The sequence below is a fragment of the Gossypium arboreum genome, chromosome 12, assembly GCF_025698485.1.
Source record: "Gossypium arboreum isolate Shixiya-1 chromosome 12, ASM2569848v2, whole genome shotgun sequence".
Classification (NCBI taxonomy): Eukaryota; Viridiplantae; Streptophyta; class Magnoliopsida; order Malvales; family Malvaceae; genus Gossypium; species Gossypium arboreum.
The window spans coordinates 118,219,345-118,237,903 of NC_069081.1; the positions used below are offsets into that span (position 1 = coordinate 118,219,345).

Here is an 18,559-nt window from a genome sequence, read left to right on the forward strand (position 1 = left end):
AAACAAAAAAATTAACTCCATTCGGAGTGAATCAGTTCGGAATTCATGTAACAAATATTTACGATACACCCTGATGCAAGTGAAAAAAGTTCAAATAACAATTATATTTATAAAAAATTATAAAATAATAAAAAATTAATTAAAATGATAAAATTAAAGTTTTGAAAGATATGTTATCTTAGGTTTAAATAGCATAATGTATATATATATATATTTTAGATTTATATAAAATATTAAAAATAAAAATTTTCTCACAATAACATTTCTTATTTTATGGAAATGAATTTTAAATAATTTTACAGCCGACTGATATCAACCGAGTCAAAGCAAACTTAAAAAGAATTGCATGTATGTGGTTAAAGAACACGTGTTAGCATTTGAAAGGTTGGCATAAAAGGAGGCAGGAAAATTGCCGTAATTAGATGCATTGTTAATGGTTTTCTATACATACATAAAATATAAACGGGTTTGGAATATACTTTGTTATATGTAGATTATAATTAAGAAATTATTAATTATGTAATAAATATGTTTATGAAAAAATAAATTAGATTTTGAAATGTTAAAGTTGAGCTTTAAAATCATAATTTTTAATTTTAAGATTTATTTTAAATTTAAATTGAATTTAATAACTTTCATATAAAAATATAAAACACTTTTCAAATAATATTTTTATTTTTTTAAAATAATTTTTAGAATGATTTGACATTCGTTAAGTATCTGACATCACATTACATATAAAATCCAATGCTACATAAATATCATGTTTAAAGTTTAAACACGTGTAAAAGAAATCTGCTTCTTTGCGTTCACTAACTTCATAATTACGCAGGAATTCCAAATAACGACCTTTTACTGTCACTGAACATTAAAGTAAGGTTCGTGTCAATTTCTAACTCGAAAAATCAACCATGTCAGTGACCGTGAGTTTGGGTTTTCAACTCTCCACTGCCAAACCCCCCAAAATAAACCCACTATAAAACACCCTTTTCTCAACCCCTTCCCCCCATCAATCTTCACACCAAGCAAAGCCCATAGCTGTTAATAAACACAACAAAAATCTCAGCTAGCTAGCTTTTCCCCTCCATTAAAATCCATGGCTTGCACCATTAGCATGAAGATGACCTTGGCTATCCTTGCTCTCTCATTATTCTCCTCTTGCTTACAAGCCACACTAGGTTAATTTGCATTATTTGTTGCGTTAAATAGCATTGCTTTAAGCCTTTTAAGATTATAACTATATGTGTGTGTGTGTGTGTGTGTTTTTTGTTGTAGGGGAAATTATATGTGAACACCTTGACCAAGACACCTGTGCTTACGCGGTGGCGTCCACAGGCAAGCGCTGTGTGCTCGAGAAGCACGTCAAGAGGAGCGGTGAAGAAGAATACACTTGCCGTACCTCCGAGATCGAAGCCGATAAGATAAACAACTGGATCGAAACCGATCAGTGCGTTAAATCGTGCGGCCTCGACCGGAAATCATTCGGTATCTCCTCCGATTCCCTCCTCGAGTCTCGCTTCACCGAAATGCTTTGCTCTCCTCAATGTTACAATGGCTGCCCCAACGTCATCGATCTTTACTTCAACCTCGCCGCCGGAGAAGGTAACATTTTAGTTTTAGCGTTAAATATCAACTCGAAAATGAGACAAAACATATCTGTGTCTTGCATTTGGCAGGTATTTTTCTTCCGAAATTATGTGAAGCACAAAAAGGAAACATACGTAGAGGAATGTCGGAGATTCGGAGCTCCGGTATGGTTGCCCCGGGACCCGTCGGCGGTGTGAAGTTTTTGGGAGTTGCTCCGGCAATGGCGCCATACTAAAAGCTTTCGGGAATTTTTCATGCAGTTTTAGTAGTTTTGAAATAAAGGGAAAGTTGCACCATAGCTAAGGGTTTTTCTTAAAGCCGGGATCTTTAAGTGCATGAACCGGCGTATAATTTGGTTCGTGCATGATTTTGAGCCATGAGCTTGGTGTGTTCAATCCAATAAGATGCCACTTTCTATTAAATAGGTTTGCTTATTGTAATGGGTGTGAAAAAGAAACAATATTATGATATTTATATAAGTATACTTATATTTATGTGATATATTCCAAATTTGCAACCTTTCTTTGTGTTATTATTATGGGATGGAAAATGATCCAAAAAAATGAAAATCATAATTACTTCCTGAGTTTGTTTTTTTCCTTCAAATAATGCCGTGCATTGTGGTTTAACCCCCCAACCCAAAAGCACAACACTGCCTATTTTTCTTCAAATTTTGACTGCTAAAAGAATAAATGTGCTCCATAATCGAGGAATCAACTAATTGATATATTTATTTCAAAGCCCCAGTTTAGTGCTTTGTTGCAAATCATAACTAATCTTATCTATGTTGAATTAGACGAAGTTGGGATTTATTTGAAGTTTGATTTAATATAATACACAAATTTGAAAAAGGTTTATAAGTTAAAAAGATTTTAAGAAAAGAAAAAAAAAAAAATTTATATTAATTTCATATCCAATTAAGTTTCTGTCATTAATTAAAATAATCAATTAAGTCCCTCCATTAATGGTATTCATCATTGATCATATTGACCGTTAAAATAAATTAGTGAACCAATCAAATGGTGACACGTGATAAGTTTTTATTTAGTTCAATATTTTTCCAATAAAAATGATTAAAATATCATTAAAAAAATATAAAAATTGTTATAAACTTATAAAAATTATAATCGAATTTTACAATAGCCGTCGCTTTTGATTCCCATTCTTTTGGTAGGCTATTGAGTAATCTATTCACCATTTCTTTGTTGGAATAAGCCTTTCCAAGTGCCTCCAATCCATTAATGATGTTGGTGAATCTATTAGACATGTCTTTGATGCTCTCCTCTGTCTTCATCTTGAAAAGCTCATAGTTAAGTGTGAGTAAATCAATCCTGGATTCTTTCACTAATAGTGGCAAGCTTATCCCAAATCTCCTTGGCACATTGACATTGGGACACTCTATTATACTCATTAGGTCATAATTCACAAAAGAGGGCGTGTGTGGCCTTAGCATTGAGTTGAGCCTTCTTTTTTCACATTCTTCTCACTCATCTTTGTTTTTGGGTATTATCAAATTACTATTTGTGATTATCCTCCAAACATGACAATTATTTGTCTGAATGAAGAGCTTTTTCCTTGTCTTCCAATATGAGTAGCTCTCTCCGTTGAAAAATTATGGTCTCGCAATTGATTGACCTTCACCCAAGCTAGTTGCGCCAAAATCTTATGCCATCTCCAAACTTGGTTTTTTTAACTTACATCACCTTTGAAACCTTCGATGGAGAGCTAGCTTTGATACCAATTATAAGGTCTAGAAATACCAAAAGAGGGTGAATTGGTATTTTAAAAATTTATACAAACTTTTCTAAAGAACGAGGAAAGAGAAGAAAAGCTTAGACAATTTGATTTATAGTGGTTTTACCCCAATTGCTTACCTCCACTACCTTAATATTCCTCAATCAAGGATTTGGCAGTTCACTACTAGAATTGGTACATTTTAAGGAGAATATATAACCTTTACAATCTTATCTTTTTTGCAATGCTAAGATATAATCTTTCCCCGTAGCTTTTATGGTTGAATTAGAACCTTTACTAGTTTTTGTGACTCAACTAAAACCCTAAACCTCAAAACCTTAAGTATGCTATTTACAATAAAGAGAAGATGAATGAACTAACAATGAACCTCTAGTAGGTGTATGTTTGCAAATTGTAACTCTAAATACAAAGATTTGAGAGTGAGAAAAAAATATTACAATAAGCTGTCAATAATATGTACAAGAGAAATGAAGAAAATAAGGATTTTAAGTTGATTCTATTGTGTATGATGCTTTGATATGTCTCTCTTGTATTTATACCAAGGAACAAGTTTGTGGACATTTATAGCCATTGGAGATGAATTCTAGTTGTTGGAAGCATTAATTTAAGGCTTAATTGGAGTTGTAGATCGACATGTATCGATACAAGTTGATTTGTGCTAGTAGAAGTCTTTAAAATTATAGTCGTTGGAGTCCGATGTATTGGTAGAAGTTTGAGGGTTTGAAGGGTTTAGACTTTTCAGACTTGTACCGATAGTTGTATCGATAGAAAGTGAAAGTGAATCCAAAAATTACTTACTGACTTACTTGTATCAGTAGAAGTCTAGATGCTCTTTGATTTACTTCTACCAGTAGAACTTCCTCCAAGTATCGATACAACTTTCTAGACTTTATAAAATGAGTTTAAAACACTTAAACATATTTTGGATTGACTAAAAACATTTAGATAAATTAAAACACATTTAAAACATGTTTTTGAGTACTTTTACAAGTCTTTGAAAATATTTAACAAAAATTTCAATAATTATTTTCACCAAATGACTTAAGAAATATAAATAAAAATTTATCTTATTACATCAAAAGCTTGGGACATCAAAGGTAACAACTATGAAAAAAATCATTAAATTATTTATATTTATAAATTTAATAAAATAAATAAATAAATAAAATTATTTTAAAAGGAAAATATATAAATTTATTAAATAATAAATAAAAATAACATACATTTTTATAATAAAAAATTAAAATAATACGGGCCAAACCGAATTTGAGTGAGTATTATCATGCATGGGCTAAACCCGTCTAGGCCCAAAAACGTGCGCTGATTCACGTATCTTTCCAGCCAATGAGATTCTGACAATAAAACAACAAACTCTGTTCGTTTGTAGAGGATTTACTCATTTGTGAACCCTTTTGCTTCGCTTCACCTTCAATTTCCGTCGGCGGCCGTGTGCTCGTCCAACCAAAAAATACTCTCTTAAAACCCCTTTAGCCTCTGCTTGGAACCCAACAGTGGACGCTCCTCTCTCTCGTTCTTCACATTTATGGTTCAAATATGGCGAACAAAAGGCAGAAATTAGCTCGCAAGCAATACAAAGAAGCACACCCCGAGCTGTTTCCAACCCCACAGCCAACCGCAGCAAAAGACCCAGACAAGAAGAAGAAGAAGAAAAACAGCAAGTTTAAGCGCAAAAGAGAAGGATCCAAAGAGCTTAAAAGCCCCAATAATGGATATAAGAAAGGGATTAGGAAACACCCACTTAGAGTTCCTGGGATGAGGCCTGGTGAAAGTTGTTATATATGTAAAGCTAAAGATCATATTGCCAAGCTTTGCCCTCAAAAAGCTCAATGGGAGAAGCATATGGTTAGATTTTGATTTTGATTTCGATTTCAACCCCCTTTTTTTTCTGTTTTTTTTTTTTGTTTTGATTATTCTAACTTTAATTTGTTTGAATTTTTTATGTTTAAAGATATGTTTGCACTGTCGTCAACGTGGACACAGTTTAAAGAACTGCCCTGAAGTAATGGATAAAAAGACTTGTTACAACTGTGGAGAAGCTGGACATTCGCTTTCAAAATGTCCTCAACCTCTTCAAGATGGTATTTTACTTTTATTTATACTATAACTTGGAGTGTTCTTCATTGATTTATTCTCTAAATGATTCTATATGCTTGTTTGCAAAGATTTCTTTGAAGATATTAAGCGTTATAATTCATTGCTTCTTAATTGAATTTGATTCTAACTTTGTTGTAGCTTTTAAATTTTAGCATAGTATATGATTTAAACTGCGAAATTTCTGTTATCGAGTAGGCTTGTTTGTGAGGATTTCATCAAGGAGAAGCTCGAGTTTGTTTATCATTTGTAAATATATTTTCTATTCAAATTGTATGTCGGATGATAAAGGTTAAAGTATCAAGGAGGACCTAGGAGTTAGATTGCATTTTGCACCATTTACTCAAAAAAAGGGCAAACAAGTCCCTCTTTGTCAGATCAACAGTAGGTCCTTTCTATTAAAAAATTTATCCAATTTTACAGTTAAAAACTGGAGTGGTTGACGGAATATCTAGACAGTTACATGTTGCGTGCCATGTGTAGCTCATTATGACGTACAAGGACTAGGTTTTAACAATAGAAATAGATGGAATTCTTAATAGAAGGATCAGTTTGCTCTTTTAATTAATGTAAAATGACTAATTTGCCCATTTTTTGAGCGGAGGGGGCAAAATGCAATTGACTTCTAATACAAGATCCTCCATGAAACTTTTACTAATGGTAAACACTTTTTTAGCGCTTGATTTTATAAATTGTTCGTGTTTGAGCTTCTTGTCATTAATTGCTATGAATGACAGTTATAATCTTTCATGTTGCAGGTGGTACTAAGTTTGCTCAATGTTTTGTCTGTAAGGAATCTGGACATTTGAGCAAGAACTGCCCCAAAAATACTCATGGAATCTATCCAAAGGTACCTTTTAATGAGTTATTTGTAGCTTTTTTTATATGCAATGCGTTGTCGTATTTGTTACTTATAGCAGACATCATGTTAGTGATGTGGATGTTCATTGGTAAATGTTTCAGTTTATTTCATTAGTCTTTTTCTTCACAAATTTGACACTCAATTTCCCTTTTGTTTCGTCTCCTATAGGGTGGTTGTTGTAAAATATGCGGTGGAGTAACACATTTGGCCAAAGATTGTCCCGATAAAGGCAAAAGAGCATCTATTTCTGCTAACAGAGAAGGTGGTTTATGTAAGTTTTTTCACTACCAAAATCGGGGATTTAATCCCAAATTGTTCAGCTGTTTGTTTGCTAAATCCTCTGGCTTGCTTTTGTTCGTTCTTTTAGAAGTGATGTGTCGCTTAGTAAACTTCTCCGGTTACTTGATACCCCAAACACAAGTTCATCGCTGTTTTGAGGACAAGAGATATATGCGTCTAGTCTTTACCGTAGAGATACATTTCAATACTATTTTTGAGGTTTAAGAATAACCTTAATTTCTTATTTTCAATTATAGCATAGGTTAATTCATTATTTGGGGCTGAACAGTTTTTTGGTCTAAGTTAGGCCCTGGACTTGGCAGTTGTTCTGACATTGAGGCTTGAACTTCTTTTTTGTCCAAATTAGTCGCTGAACTTGGCAATTATTCCATATTGGGGCCTGAACTTGTCAATTAATTTACTGCCTTGAAAAAAAATAGTTCAAGTCCCAATGTAGGAACAATTGCCAAGTTCAATGTCTAACTTTAACAAATAAAATATTCAGACCCCAATATAAGAATAGTTGCCAAGTTTAGACCCTAAAAAGTGACTTAACCCTATAAGAGAATTGTTCAATTTTAAGGAGACTATAGTCATAAAGCTGTCACCGCTTTCCTTTTACGGTCTTTCAAACTTATTCTACGATGAAAGTAAATTCCAAGCAGGCAATCTTGTGACCCGCTATGAATTCTTGTTCATCTAATAGTATCATTTTTTTTATGCATGTGAGAAATTAACTTTCTACTTTTGTATTGTTTCCCGATTCCAGCGTTTGGAACCGATGAAAGGCCTACAGGTAAAGTGACGAAATTTTCAAGTGGTGATGATCTCGAGGATGACTTCATAATACAAGAACCCGAATCAGCGACCAATGATGCTAAGATAAAATCTAAAAATCAAACAGGTCCTAAAGTAGTAAATTTTGAAGGATAAAAAAAAAATCTCTATCCCCTGAACTTTATGACTAAGTGTTTTGTTATCTAGGTTGACATATGCTTGTCTATTTTTCACAGAATGTTCTATAGCATGATGTTCTTGTATTTTTATGTTTGATTCTGTTTCAAAGAACATTGGGAATTTTCCATTCTCCCTAAATTCACAGCTTGATCTGAATTTTGAATGAATGTTTTCAATGTACATTAAGTTCATTTATTGCCGTACAAGACAATTAATGGTAAGTATCATGTAGGCTCTTATACAAGGAGTTTGACTGCATTTTGTGTCTTTTACTTAAAAATGGTCATATTGGCCTCTTTATGTTTTATAAAAGTGCAAATTGATTTTCTGGTAAAATTTTATCCATTTTTACTTTCATGTGACATGTTATGTGTCATTATTTAATTATTTTGTTAGTTATGTTGGTTTTAACAGTTTAAATTAAATAATTTTTAACAAAAAATTAGTATACTCTTTGATCTAATATGTTATGTGTCATTATTTAATTATTTTATTAGTTATGGTGATTTTTAACAGTTTAAATTAAATAATTTTTAATAAAAAATTAGTATACTTTTTGAACTAATGGTCAAGATTAATTTGTCTTTTTTTTAAATAAATAGGATAAAATGTAATTTAACTTTTAGTGCAGAATCCTTAATTTTTCTTTTATTGACATCTAACACTTAAAACAATATACAATCTTATTTTTGAAATATGAAATATAATCAGCTCAAATCTAGGACCTAAACTTGTATCTGAGGAAACCTATTAAGGATAAGAAAAGACAACAAAGAAAACTGGCCATATGCAACAAGCAACGTGGTTTGTTTGTCGAGGACATGAAATTAGGCCATTGAAGTGCTATTGGTAGGAGCTATGTACACCTTGTTTTTAGCCCTCAAATTACTCTTCACCATCACATCTGTCCCCCCTACCAAAGTTAAAGGATCTATTTTACTTTCCCTAACCCAATACTACATTCCTCTCTTTCATTTCTTTTCTTCATACTCTTCTTTTTCTCACAAAAAAGGCTTGTTTTTCACACACACACAAAAAAGTAGTTTTTTTTTCTCTTTGGACAAGACAAAATGGTGAGGTCCCTCTTCGTTTGAAACATCATAGTATGAAGTGTTTCCAATAATCCGAAACACCCATGCCCGGTTTTCCTTTTTTTTTCTTTTTTTTAATTTCGTTATTTGTTCATCTTGAAATTCCAGTGAAAACAATGAGGAAAATGTATGCAAATCGGTAAATATATATAAAGTTTAAACATCTCCTAAACAATATATGAACTATACCTTATCTGGGTTTTTTTTTAAAAAATATTTTAATGAATGCATTCATCAATATATGACCGGTAATGTTTAGGAATTACATGTTTTGGATGGATTTTCAATTCTTTTTGAGAAAAATTGTAAAGGTGTCGGTTGCCCAAGCTGTTAAATCTCTCAATACATCCAATATTGTTTTCAATTTGAGTTTTGTCTCTCAACTCTCGAAAGAGCTTGAGTGTTTGAAGTGGTAGTGAATTTGATTGAGTGAGAGTTTCAAATCTACTACCTCTTCAAGCGCTCGAACTCTCCGAAGAGCTAAGAGACAAAACCGCACTAAAAACAATACCAGATGTACACAAGGATCCTGTTTACCCTGGGCAAACAACACTTTATAAACTTTTCCCGAAAAAAGTGGACCTCCTCTTAACCCATAGATTAATATGTATTTCTTATTATCGTTTCATATATGTTTTTGTGGGAATTGAAATTATGGAATTAGGCGAACGCGGCATCTGGAATGGCTGTTGATGATGAATGTAAGCTAAAATTTTTGGAGCTAAAGGCAAAGAGGAACTACCGCTACATAATATTCAAGATTCAGGACCAGCAAGTGGTGGTGGAGAAAGTTGGGAACCCTGGATCTACCTATGAGGAGTTCACTGCTTCTTTACCTGCTGACGAGTGTCGCTATTCTGTCTTCGATTTTGATTTCACCACTGATGAGAATTGCCAAAAAAGCAAAATCTTCTTCATTGCATGGTAAAATCCCCTTTCCTTTTCTTAACCATGTTACGAGTTAATTATATATCAATTCAGTTAAAAAAATAACTTATGAGTTGTAACATTTAAAGTGTGCCTTGAGCCATTTATAAGCTTAGACCAATTCATGGGTCGAGTTACTCACATAAACTCAAAAACGTACCCTAATTATGGGAGAATTTATAACATGTAAAGTGTGCCTTTAGCCATTTACAACGTTTAGATCAATTCATGGGTCGAGTTACTCATATAAGCTCAAAAACATACTCGAAATTTGAGAGAATTTGAACAAAATATTAAGTCTGAAATATGAGTGAGCTCAAGCTTAAAAATTCAAAGCCCGTTTATAATGTTTTATATTATATTATTTTTTTATATTATATAATTTATAACATAAAAAATTTTAAATCTAACATATTATATTATATATAAATTTTGATAAATAAATAAAATAAAATTTTAAATATTAAATTAAAAATAGCATTAATATATTTTATTTTTTTTTTTTAAATAACATGGGCGGGCCTAAAATGAGTTTGGATTAACTATTTACAAATGTAGATAGAGTTTGTCAAAATTTTAGGCGCACATTTCGTGTTAATCCTGACTTGAATAAGCATAAATGTGTTAATATCATGCCTAAGCCCGGTTTGAACTTCTAACAACATTGCTTTTATTACTATAATTGTGAGTCTCATTTTTGTTTGAGATTTTTTTTTCCAGGTCACCCGATACATCAAGGGTAAGGAGTAAGATGGTGTATGCTAGCTCAAAGGACAGATTCAAAAGAGAATTGGATGGGATTCAAGTCGAGTTACAAGCAACGGATCCTAGTGAAATGAGCTTCGATATTATAAAAGCCCGAGCAATTTAAACGCTATTACTTGCCTACTCTTCTTCTCAAAAAAAAAAAAAAACCATTGATGTCCTCCTTTCAAGCATTACCATTTCGGAATATCCCATTATTTGTGTTCTTAAGAAAAATTATTGTCTGAAAATCATTCATTTTCTGCTGTGTGGCTTTGTTTTGTTGTTTTATGTTTTCTTACAATTAATTAATTCACCATGTAGTTTTAATGTAACTCTTAATTATCTATACATTCATTTATGATCAATATATTTTCGATCATTTAATTTCTACTCCGCTACCTTTTCATAGCAAGTTATTTTCTTACAATTAACTTTCTGAAAATCATTGTTTTGAAAAAATTTAGACATGTTTCAATTTGTATTATTATTTGATTTAGTTCATTTTATTTTTTTCTTGTTTTATTTAATATTTTTCTTTTTCCTAATTTGTTTCATTTAGGGTTTAGATCATTTTAAATTTAAGTCGATTTTATATTTATGTTAGATAAGTTCGGTTTATTGATGTTTATGATCAAATCGAATTTGAGTTCAGATTGATTATATTAAATTTTAGGTTTGTATCAAGAGTGGCAAGTTCATTTCAATCCAATTTAACAAAATTAGTACTTCAAAACTAGATCAACTTGTTATACTCATTGTATTGAGAATTTGTGGTTTGATTGATTTCAAGGATAATATATAACTGAAAATAGAGCAAATCGTTTGTCTACCAATAAAAATATCTGAAGTTTTGTTGACAAGGAGAAGGATGTGCCACTCAGGAAAGCGGATTCACCTTGCAAGGCGTAGAGTTAGAGGTGGTGAGTGAGCAAGGAAGCCAAGGATGTAAATGAGAGTACCAAAGATAATATGGAGGCTAGAATATTGGAGGGTGCACCCTTATATCAAACTGGGGGTATATATCGTATAGGTTCCGTGCTTTGAGTACTTGTCATCATTGTGGAGTGCACGAGGAAGATGTTGATGATGGGATTCATTGAGTACTTGTCATCATTGTGGAGTGCACGAGGAAGATGTTGATGATGGGATTCATTCTATCATTTATTCTGAGCGACAATACGAAATTATTGCACTTAGGTAAGATTTGATGGCCTAAAGGTCACATTCTCAAAAAAAAAAAAAACCAGGTGCTTTAAAGAACAGATGATTTGTTCATAGAGGCAAGTAGGCGAGAGGTTAGGTAGAAGTAATACTTTTGGGATGTTGATGATCTAGTGACTTTTCCATATGATAAGGAGCAAAGGATTGTTCCCGGGTGTCTTTCTGACCTTCTCTCATACCGTTGTGTTTTAAGCCCATGAAAGTATAACAATTTCAATAAATTTACCTAGTTAATAGATCTTTTTTATAAATTTTTATTTAATTATTGTTGAATCGATTGTATTTAAAAAATTAAATCTTTAAATATTCATCAATTGTAATAAACATTGTGTTATTGATTTTTTTTTCTGGTTACTACTAGTACAAAACATTGACCGTACATGAAAAAATTTACCCAGCTTTGGTGTAACAATACACAGCTGTGGTTAAATTATATTTTTTGGTTTTCCCAAAATTTCTTCTCCCATTCGTCAACTTGCTTTATCGAATTCTCCTGTTCACTGAGCAAATTACGAAGAGATGCCGGATCGTAAGGTGGGGGCATGGTGCATGGGCTCGTAACCGAGGGACCCTTCACCAATGATTCCATCATGTAGTCCTTATTTAGTCCTTGGGCCGGACAAGCCATCGATTCCGAACATAGCTCGACGGCATTTTGTGGCACGGTCGGCTTGTATCTCAACAACTTACCGTACTCGTTTAAAAGATGAAACATGTAATCGTACACGTAGTCTATCTTCAAATCCTCGTTTATGAACTCGCTTGCTGCCTTTCCCATTGCCTTTGCCTGACCAAATAAGTGATTCGAAAATGGAGTAATACAAAAAAAAAAAAAAAAAACATGTTATACCTATAAATATACGGTTAATATAACTTTTAGTCCTTAAACCTTACAATTCAATTTGTTTTGGTACATATACTTTTTTTTGTCCACTTTGGAACATGATTCATGATCTTGGCAACTAGATCTATTCATATCAATGAATTTGAACGCCATTAAAATTTTATATTTTTCAAGTTCAATGATTAATATGAATCTAATTGACAAATCCGAATATCAAGTTTTTTGAAAAGAATACTAAAACTGACTTAACTGCCAAGTTTAAGAATTAAGTTAGAATAATTCTTAAAATAAATATAAAGAATATTAATTACCTCTTGTTGGTGGGTGTTCCCCCAATCAACAGCATGCTTAATAGATCTGCACTTATCATTAGGCTTAATGGGCCAATAATGCTGCAATGGCTTCAAACTTCTGGTGAAAAAGTCGAAGTATCGGGGTTGTACAAGTAAGGTAACCGAATCACAAGCCAGGATGTACTTTTCACTCACAGACCATGCCGACCCTTCAACGTATATCTTAAACCTACAACAATTGTGCACTTAGAAAAAGAAAAATTGAAAATATTTATATTGTGTTTTTTTTTTATTAAAAAAAAGGGTTAATTGCACCAAACATCATGAACTATGAATTATATTTTAAATTGATCCCAAACTTTAATACATTCTATAAATCTAATCACCATTTTAGAGTCAGAAATGATGGTATCATATGAAAAAAATGTTTGTATTTACTGCATGAATATGTTTTTTTTCAACGCACACGTGCTAAGCCTCAAATTCGAGCTAGTATAATGCATAAGCTGATTAGGTTGACAAATTTAGAATCTACACAAGTATGATTTGGGGATTTCAAATGCAATTAACAATAAAGAATGGACTACAATAAAAAAAGTGAAGAACTTATCACTAACCTATGTACACATTGGTCTGCCAGGTTTGATGTCTTGTAGCCTGCCTTTGATTCTTTTTTCCAATCCTGCAAAGTGCCTTTCTGTTTGTTAGTGTTATTTCTTAAAAAAATTAAATCGAAAAAGCAAAACAAATAAAACAACTGCATATATTTTGTTTTACAAGGCATGTGAGTAAACTGAAAACGGACAATGGTTTCATCATCACGGAAACCATCACCTGGGCAAAGACACGAGCACCCCAGTCCTGTTGGTCGGAAACGTTGCATTTAAGCAGGTCTTGCCTGGTTTCGGCAACCTCGGGATTGCCTTTCCAGTAAGCATGAGGCTCCCTTTCGTCCCATCCCATTTTTTGGTTGCCTTCCATTAGGTCATTTAATAATGGCACCCACGATTTTACCCGAATCTCTGGCCTGATTTAATCACATAAGAAAGAAAAAAGTTAGGTTTTTAATTTTGATTTAAAGTTATAAAAATTAATTAGAAAGTGACAAAAAGTCAAAATTTGAATTTGATCCCTCTATTATGCTTGAATTTCAGATTATACTTTATTTTGACATAATTAGATCTTTCAACTTTCATGTTATCATTAATTAATTCAAATAATTAACTATTTCAATTAAATTATTTAATATGAGTTTTTCTTAAAATACTCCTTTCAACACAAAAAACCACATTAGCATTTCAATCAAACTAGTTAATATCCTTAACTATTGAACTGACTAATGATATTATGAAAGTAATGGGGTTTATCTATGCAAAATTAAACTATACGAATTAAATTTTAAATTTAAGCATATTAGAGGGATTAAAACCAGAATTTGACCATTAAAGAAAGGGTCTAATTTTTCTTACCATCCCCAGAAAGACCAATCCGGAAAGACGATATCCAGTGTTTCATTATCTTTGCAGTAACGAAACAAAGGTGGCGGGGTGGTAGCATTGGGACCACCATAATCGATTGATTTGATAACCGGCCAGTCAACGCAATCAAACATAAGATCCAAATCAGGTAATTTGCCCGGGTACTTCCTTAACAACTGTAGGATCCCCCACAGCGTAAAAACATCCCTCGTTTGAAACGCCTTTTGATATTGCTCCACGTAAGCCGTTCCGTTTAGTACAACCAATCTGAAATTTGCCGTCGCCTTGGCTCTCTCCACCATGTCCAGCGTAATCCCAGTGTAGGCCCATGGCCTTAGATCTTCATGGATCCAACGGAAGTATTCCGGACACGTGGCGTTTAAATTACTGTCTGGATCTTCTTCGTCGGTTGTTGTCGGGTAACTACTAGGGCAGGATTTTGTGAGCTCGTATGCACTGCAGTCGAGTGGGACTTCGATTTGCTGTCGGTGCTTTTTGGGAGACTCGCCTTTTGATTTTGTACTTAGTAGTGGCATTTGAGCTAAGCCGCCAACAAAATTCTAAAGCCCGATTTTGAAAATTAAAAATTAAAAAGGTTAATAAAGAGTGATCACCAAATCAATGGTTCCCACTAGCATCTACGGCACGATTAATGACCAAGCAAATTGCATTTTAAAGATTACATCAGTTAAGTACTAATTTGTTTTTTTGAATTCTAATTGTTAAATTTAACTCAATATTACTATTAATAAATTTACGTTTTATTAAATTAATTTTAAAAATTATAAATGGGTTATAATTCATTAACTTACTAAAATTAATATTGTATAGTTTTCTTCGTTTGCATTGTCTGTACAAATTAAAAGCTCTTATTTTACTTATTTTCTACAATTTAATTTTCTTCTCTAATCTCTGATACTAACCACCACTGTATTTTTCTATTTGTCGTTAAGTACTAACTCATAATATCAATCATCGAATTTTCTCTTAGAACTCACTAATCGAATTTTTAAAAAACATTAACAATCAGGTGACTTAAATAAAACCTTTAAATAATTCAATGATCATCTTGTACAAAAATATAAACCTATTAGTAGTTTAGAGACTAAGATCAAAGTGAATTTTATGTGAAAATTTTTTTGGTAAATTTATAATATTTGTTTCGATAAAAAAATCTAAGGCTAAAATACAAGCTTTTAAATGCAAAATTTAATTCTAATGTTGTAGGAAGTACCAGTAATTTCAATTATAATATAGGGACAATAATTTATCATTATATTTCATATTCGTTTTATGGTTAATAATTTTTTAAAATTTAAAATTATGCTTCTTAATAATATTCTCTTTAATATTATAACTTGAATCCTCTATCTTATAATGCAATATATTTTACTATTCCATCTAATCTCACGCTAATTTTATTTATGTAATTCTAATGACAATTCTAACTCAATCTTAAAAGGACAACCAATATCCAATTCGAAGAACAAAAATCATTCTCCATCACGTGTTTATCGGCGACTTAAGCTCTCGTAAGAACCGAAAAAAAAAAACCAAATTAACACACAATCCTAGACCATCTATGGCTATTACTAACATGTGTTAAACATTAAATAGCCACACAGCTTACATAACTTCGTCTACAAGTAATTACAGTTGTAACTAAATACAAAGTTACAAACATGGGGATCAATATATAATATAATTTTAATATATATTTGTTTCTCGAAATTTCTGTGACCACTTTTGTCAACGTGCAAATGGTTAATATTGAAAAAATTAGGTTCGGGATGGTAAACAAGATTCAAAGAAAGTAGGACGCCAAGAACAATGAAAAAAAGGGGTCCCATTAATATATGCCGGTTCGTGAAAGTAATCAAAACTGTAACACGCGTACCGTAGGAATTGACTGAGCGTATAGAAAATTAATTCCATCTTTTTTGTTTTTTAATTCGGACCGACACTTGTGCATGCCTTCATTTAATCTTTGTTTTCTAATTTTAATTTTTTTTCAGCTTTAATCACGGCTTTTCCTACGCTTCTTCGAGCGTCGTTTTCGAATTTTGACTAAGTTCATGAAAATTCAAAAAAATGTTGTGGTAAATAATTAAACAATGCGGTGAAAAAATTATTGTTACTTACTGAGGTGTCGAGCATTTGCGTGGAGATCAACGCGCCGACGAATAGGAGTACGGAGACGACGCATACGGTTGAAGATCTGGTTGATGTTATCGCAAAAGGACGCCAGATCGTGTCCGTGGTTTTACCGCCGTGACCGCCATGTCCGTTCCCTTGTGGCAAGCTTTCCCTCGTACCGTCGATGTTCATCTCTTTTAATTAATCTCTTACCTCCCTCGCTCCACCGCGAGAGCTACCTTAGCGTCTCTGAAAATGCCGAAAGTGACCGTAACTCTCAATTATAATATCTCATCCAAATGGAATAGTTCAATACTGGATCACTTTGTGGTAAGGTTTTTTTCACTGCTTCAAAAGTGGCAGCACCAGAGGAGAAAATCCCTTGAACTTGGAGAAAATAAAAGGACACTTAGAAACTGATGCAGTTGAGTGTTTGGATAGAAGGAAAACGAGGAACGAAAGGAAAGGAAAATGGAGGGGAAAAGGACTAATAAAGGGGTACAGGGAGTGACAATTGAATTACAAAGAATAAAAAACCAAGGCGTAACAATAAAGTAGCAAAGGTCTTTTAGTATAATCAGGAAAAATTTTAAAATTATAATTTATTATTGAAATTTTGGGGAAGGTACTTAAAAGTGAAAAGCCAAAAGTGTGGGAATGGGTGACGAATGGCGATGGCAGCAGTGCGCTGCCTCGGCCTCTCCCTTTAGCGGATTTTGAATAACGGAAATTCAATTCTTTCACCTTTCAGCTTTTTATTTTTATTTTTCAATATTAGTACTTCCTTTTGGAATTCTTTATAGACACGAGGAATAACTAATTTATACTATTTTAAAATTATTTATTTTATTTTTATTTTAAAAAACTTTTTAAGATATTTTAACAAATGGATAAATATTAAAATTATATATAAATTTTAATTGATACATAATTTAATACATGAATTTTGATTTGTAACTTTATTTTTATTCAATCATACATATTTTAAAAATAAATACATCAATTTATTATATTGGATAAATATAATTATACTGCGTATGCAATATATAAATATAAAATAATGTTATATCAATAATTGTATTAATAAATTGTGAGAATTGGATCAAATTGAAATTTCATGTATAAAATACACAAAATCAAATTTTATGTATAAAATTACACATTAGACTAAAGTTCAATATAGTTTTGAGATTTATCCCTTTGACAAGCTAATTATCAAATTTCTTAACATAAATACTCGATGTTATTAGTAAAATTACAAATGATTCCATATATTATACCATATTAAAATATATATATATATATCCTTTTATACTACTTAAATAATAAATACTTAAGTTAATAATCAATAAGTGGATGGAAATAGTGATAGTGAATTCTTTTAATGTATTTGGATTGAGTTCAAATGTTGGAGCTATCATTATTAAGAGGATTTTACTTATTATTCATTTGATCCAAACATAATTGGTCTCACATTGTAAGCCATATGAAAACACGTTGTTAAATAATAATAAAAAAAGAAATTTGATGTATTTGATTGGTATAATGACATCAAAGTCAAAGCTTATATATGCAGTTGTAAATATTTTTAATAATTAAATTGATGATTGAACCAATCAAATCACCGAATTTCGGTTCAACAGATTTGATCGTTGTCTATGACAAATGGGAACCAACAAATTGGAAAAAAAAAAAGAAAAAAAATTGTCTAAGCAATAAAGGTTAGAAAATAATAGAAAATTAAATAATCAAAAATCATTACAACAAGATTTGGGAAAAGAATTAAAATAAATATTAATAATTTTATTTAAATTAAATTAAATATTAATTCATTACTATTATTATGAAGAAATATTGATAATTTTTATTTAGAATTTTAATTTTAAATTTAAAATTTGGAATTTTAATATTTACTTTATAAGTAATTATTATTTAATCATGTTAAATAAAATTATTAGTATTTATTTTAAATATTTTACTATTTTTATTACTTATTAATAATAAATTAATCCAATTTATTATTCATCTTTCCGCCTTTTAAGTCACTTTAATTCAATCTTATAAAAAGTATACAAAGATAATATATACTACTATATATATATATATATATATAAGGAGCCATTAAGGCCTCCCTACACAGGGGGCAACCAGGGTGCTTGCAGTCCCCGGTTCTCCAAATTTTTATTTTATTAATTTAAATTTTAAAAGTTTAAATTAATAAATATAAAATTATACTTTAGTTTCTCTAAAAATAATAAATTTTGATTTAA

The 18,559-nt window shown here is 31.5% G+C and overlaps 3 protein-coding genes across 5 annotated transcripts; 2 read left to right on the forward strand and 1 right to left on the reverse strand.

Moving 5' to 3' along the window:
• Positions 1-940: 940 nt before the first annotated feature.
• On the forward strand, positions 941-2,088 carry LOC108478803 (uncharacterized). Its single transcript, XM_017781259.2, has 3 exons — positions 941-1,178; positions 1,276-1,602; positions 1,677-2,088. The coding sequence occupies exons 1-3, from the start codon at positions 1,097-1,099 to the stop codon at positions 1,820-1,822; spliced, it is 555 nt and encodes a 184-aa protein (XP_017636748.1). The 5' UTR covers positions 941-1,096; the 3' UTR covers positions 1,823-2,088.
• A 2,602-nt stretch (positions 2,089-4,690) lies between these two features.
• LOC108476916 (actin-depolymerizing factor 7) lies at positions 4,691-10,703 on the forward strand. 3 transcript variants are annotated; one of them, XM_053023425.1, is made up of 7 exons: positions 4,691-5,205; positions 5,312-5,441; positions 6,213-6,304; positions 6,485-6,578; positions 7,365-7,396; positions 9,308-9,567; positions 10,291-10,693. In XM_053023425.1, the coding sequence occupies exons 1-7, from the start codon at positions 4,897-4,899 to the stop codon at positions 10,439-10,441; spliced, it is 1,068 nt and encodes a 355-aa protein (XP_052879385.1). In that variant the 5' UTR covers positions 4,691-4,896; the 3' UTR covers positions 10,442-10,693. The 3 variants fall into 3 exon arrangements, with proteins under 3 accessions (XP_052879385.1, XP_017634779.1, XP_052879384.1); XM_017779290.2 differs by lacking the exons at positions 9,308-9,567; positions 10,291-10,693 and having other exon boundaries at positions 4,699-5,205; positions 6,485-6,587; positions 7,365-7,719; XM_053023424.1 differs by lacking the exons at positions 4,691-5,205; positions 5,312-5,441; positions 6,213-6,304; positions 6,485-6,578; positions 7,365-7,396 and adding an exon at positions 8,434-8,625 and having other exon boundaries at positions 10,291-10,703.
• Positions 10,704-11,815: 1,112 nt separating this feature from the next.
• Positions 11,816-17,088, reverse strand: LOC108477407 (uncharacterized). The gene is made up of 6 exons (XM_017779947.2): positions 16,296-17,088; positions 14,145-14,713; positions 13,510-13,702; positions 13,293-13,357; positions 12,694-12,904; positions 11,816-12,325 (listed from the first exon to the last, which is right to left on the reverse strand). Exons 1-6 carry the CDS (start codon positions 16,479-16,481, stop codon positions 11,969-11,971), a joined length of 1,581 nt encoding a protein of 526 aa, XP_017635436.1. The 5' UTR covers positions 16,482-17,088; the 3' UTR covers positions 11,816-11,968.
• Between the last annotated feature and the right edge of the window lie 1,471 nt (positions 17,089-18,559).

Excerpts from the sequence above, each read along its gene's own strand:
- LOC108478803 (XM_017781259.2), top strand. The coding sequence starts at position 1,097 with ATGGCTTGCACCATTAGCATGAAGATGACCTTGGCTATCCTTGCTCTC. Across the intron at positions 1,179-1,275 it reads TTGCTTACAAGCCACACTAG|GGGAAATTATATGTGAACAC; the intron begins GTTAATTTGCAT and ends TTTTTGTTGTAG. Across the intron at positions 1,603-1,676 it reads CAACCTCGCCGCCGGAGAAG|GTATTTTTCTTCCGAAATTA; the intron begins GTAACATTTTAG and ends TGCATTTGGCAG.
- LOC108476916 (XM_053023425.1), top strand. The coding sequence starts at position 4,897 with ATGGCGAACAAAAGGCAGAAATTAGCTCGCAAGCAATACAAAGAAGCA. Across the intron at positions 5,206-5,311 it reads CTCAATGGGAGAAGCATATG|ATATGTTTGCACTGTCGTCA; the intron begins GTTAGATTTTGA and ends TTATGTTTAAAG. Across the intron at positions 5,442-6,212 it reads TCCTCAACCTCTTCAAGATG|GTGGTACTAAGTTTGCTCAA; the intron begins GTATTTTACTTT and ends TTCATGTTGCAG.
- LOC108477407 (XM_017779947.2), bottom strand. The coding sequence starts at position 16,481 with ATGAACATCGACGGTACGAGGGAAAGCTTGCCACAAGGGAACGGACAT. Across the intron at positions 13,358-13,509 it reads GTGCTCGTGTCTTTGCCCAG|GATTGGAAAAAAGAATCAAA; the intron begins GTGATGGTTTCC and ends GGCACTTTGCAG. Across the intron at positions 12,326-12,693 it reads GGAACACCCACCAACAAGAG|GCAAAGGCAATGGGAAAGGC; the intron begins GTAATTAATATT and ends TTATTTGGTCAG.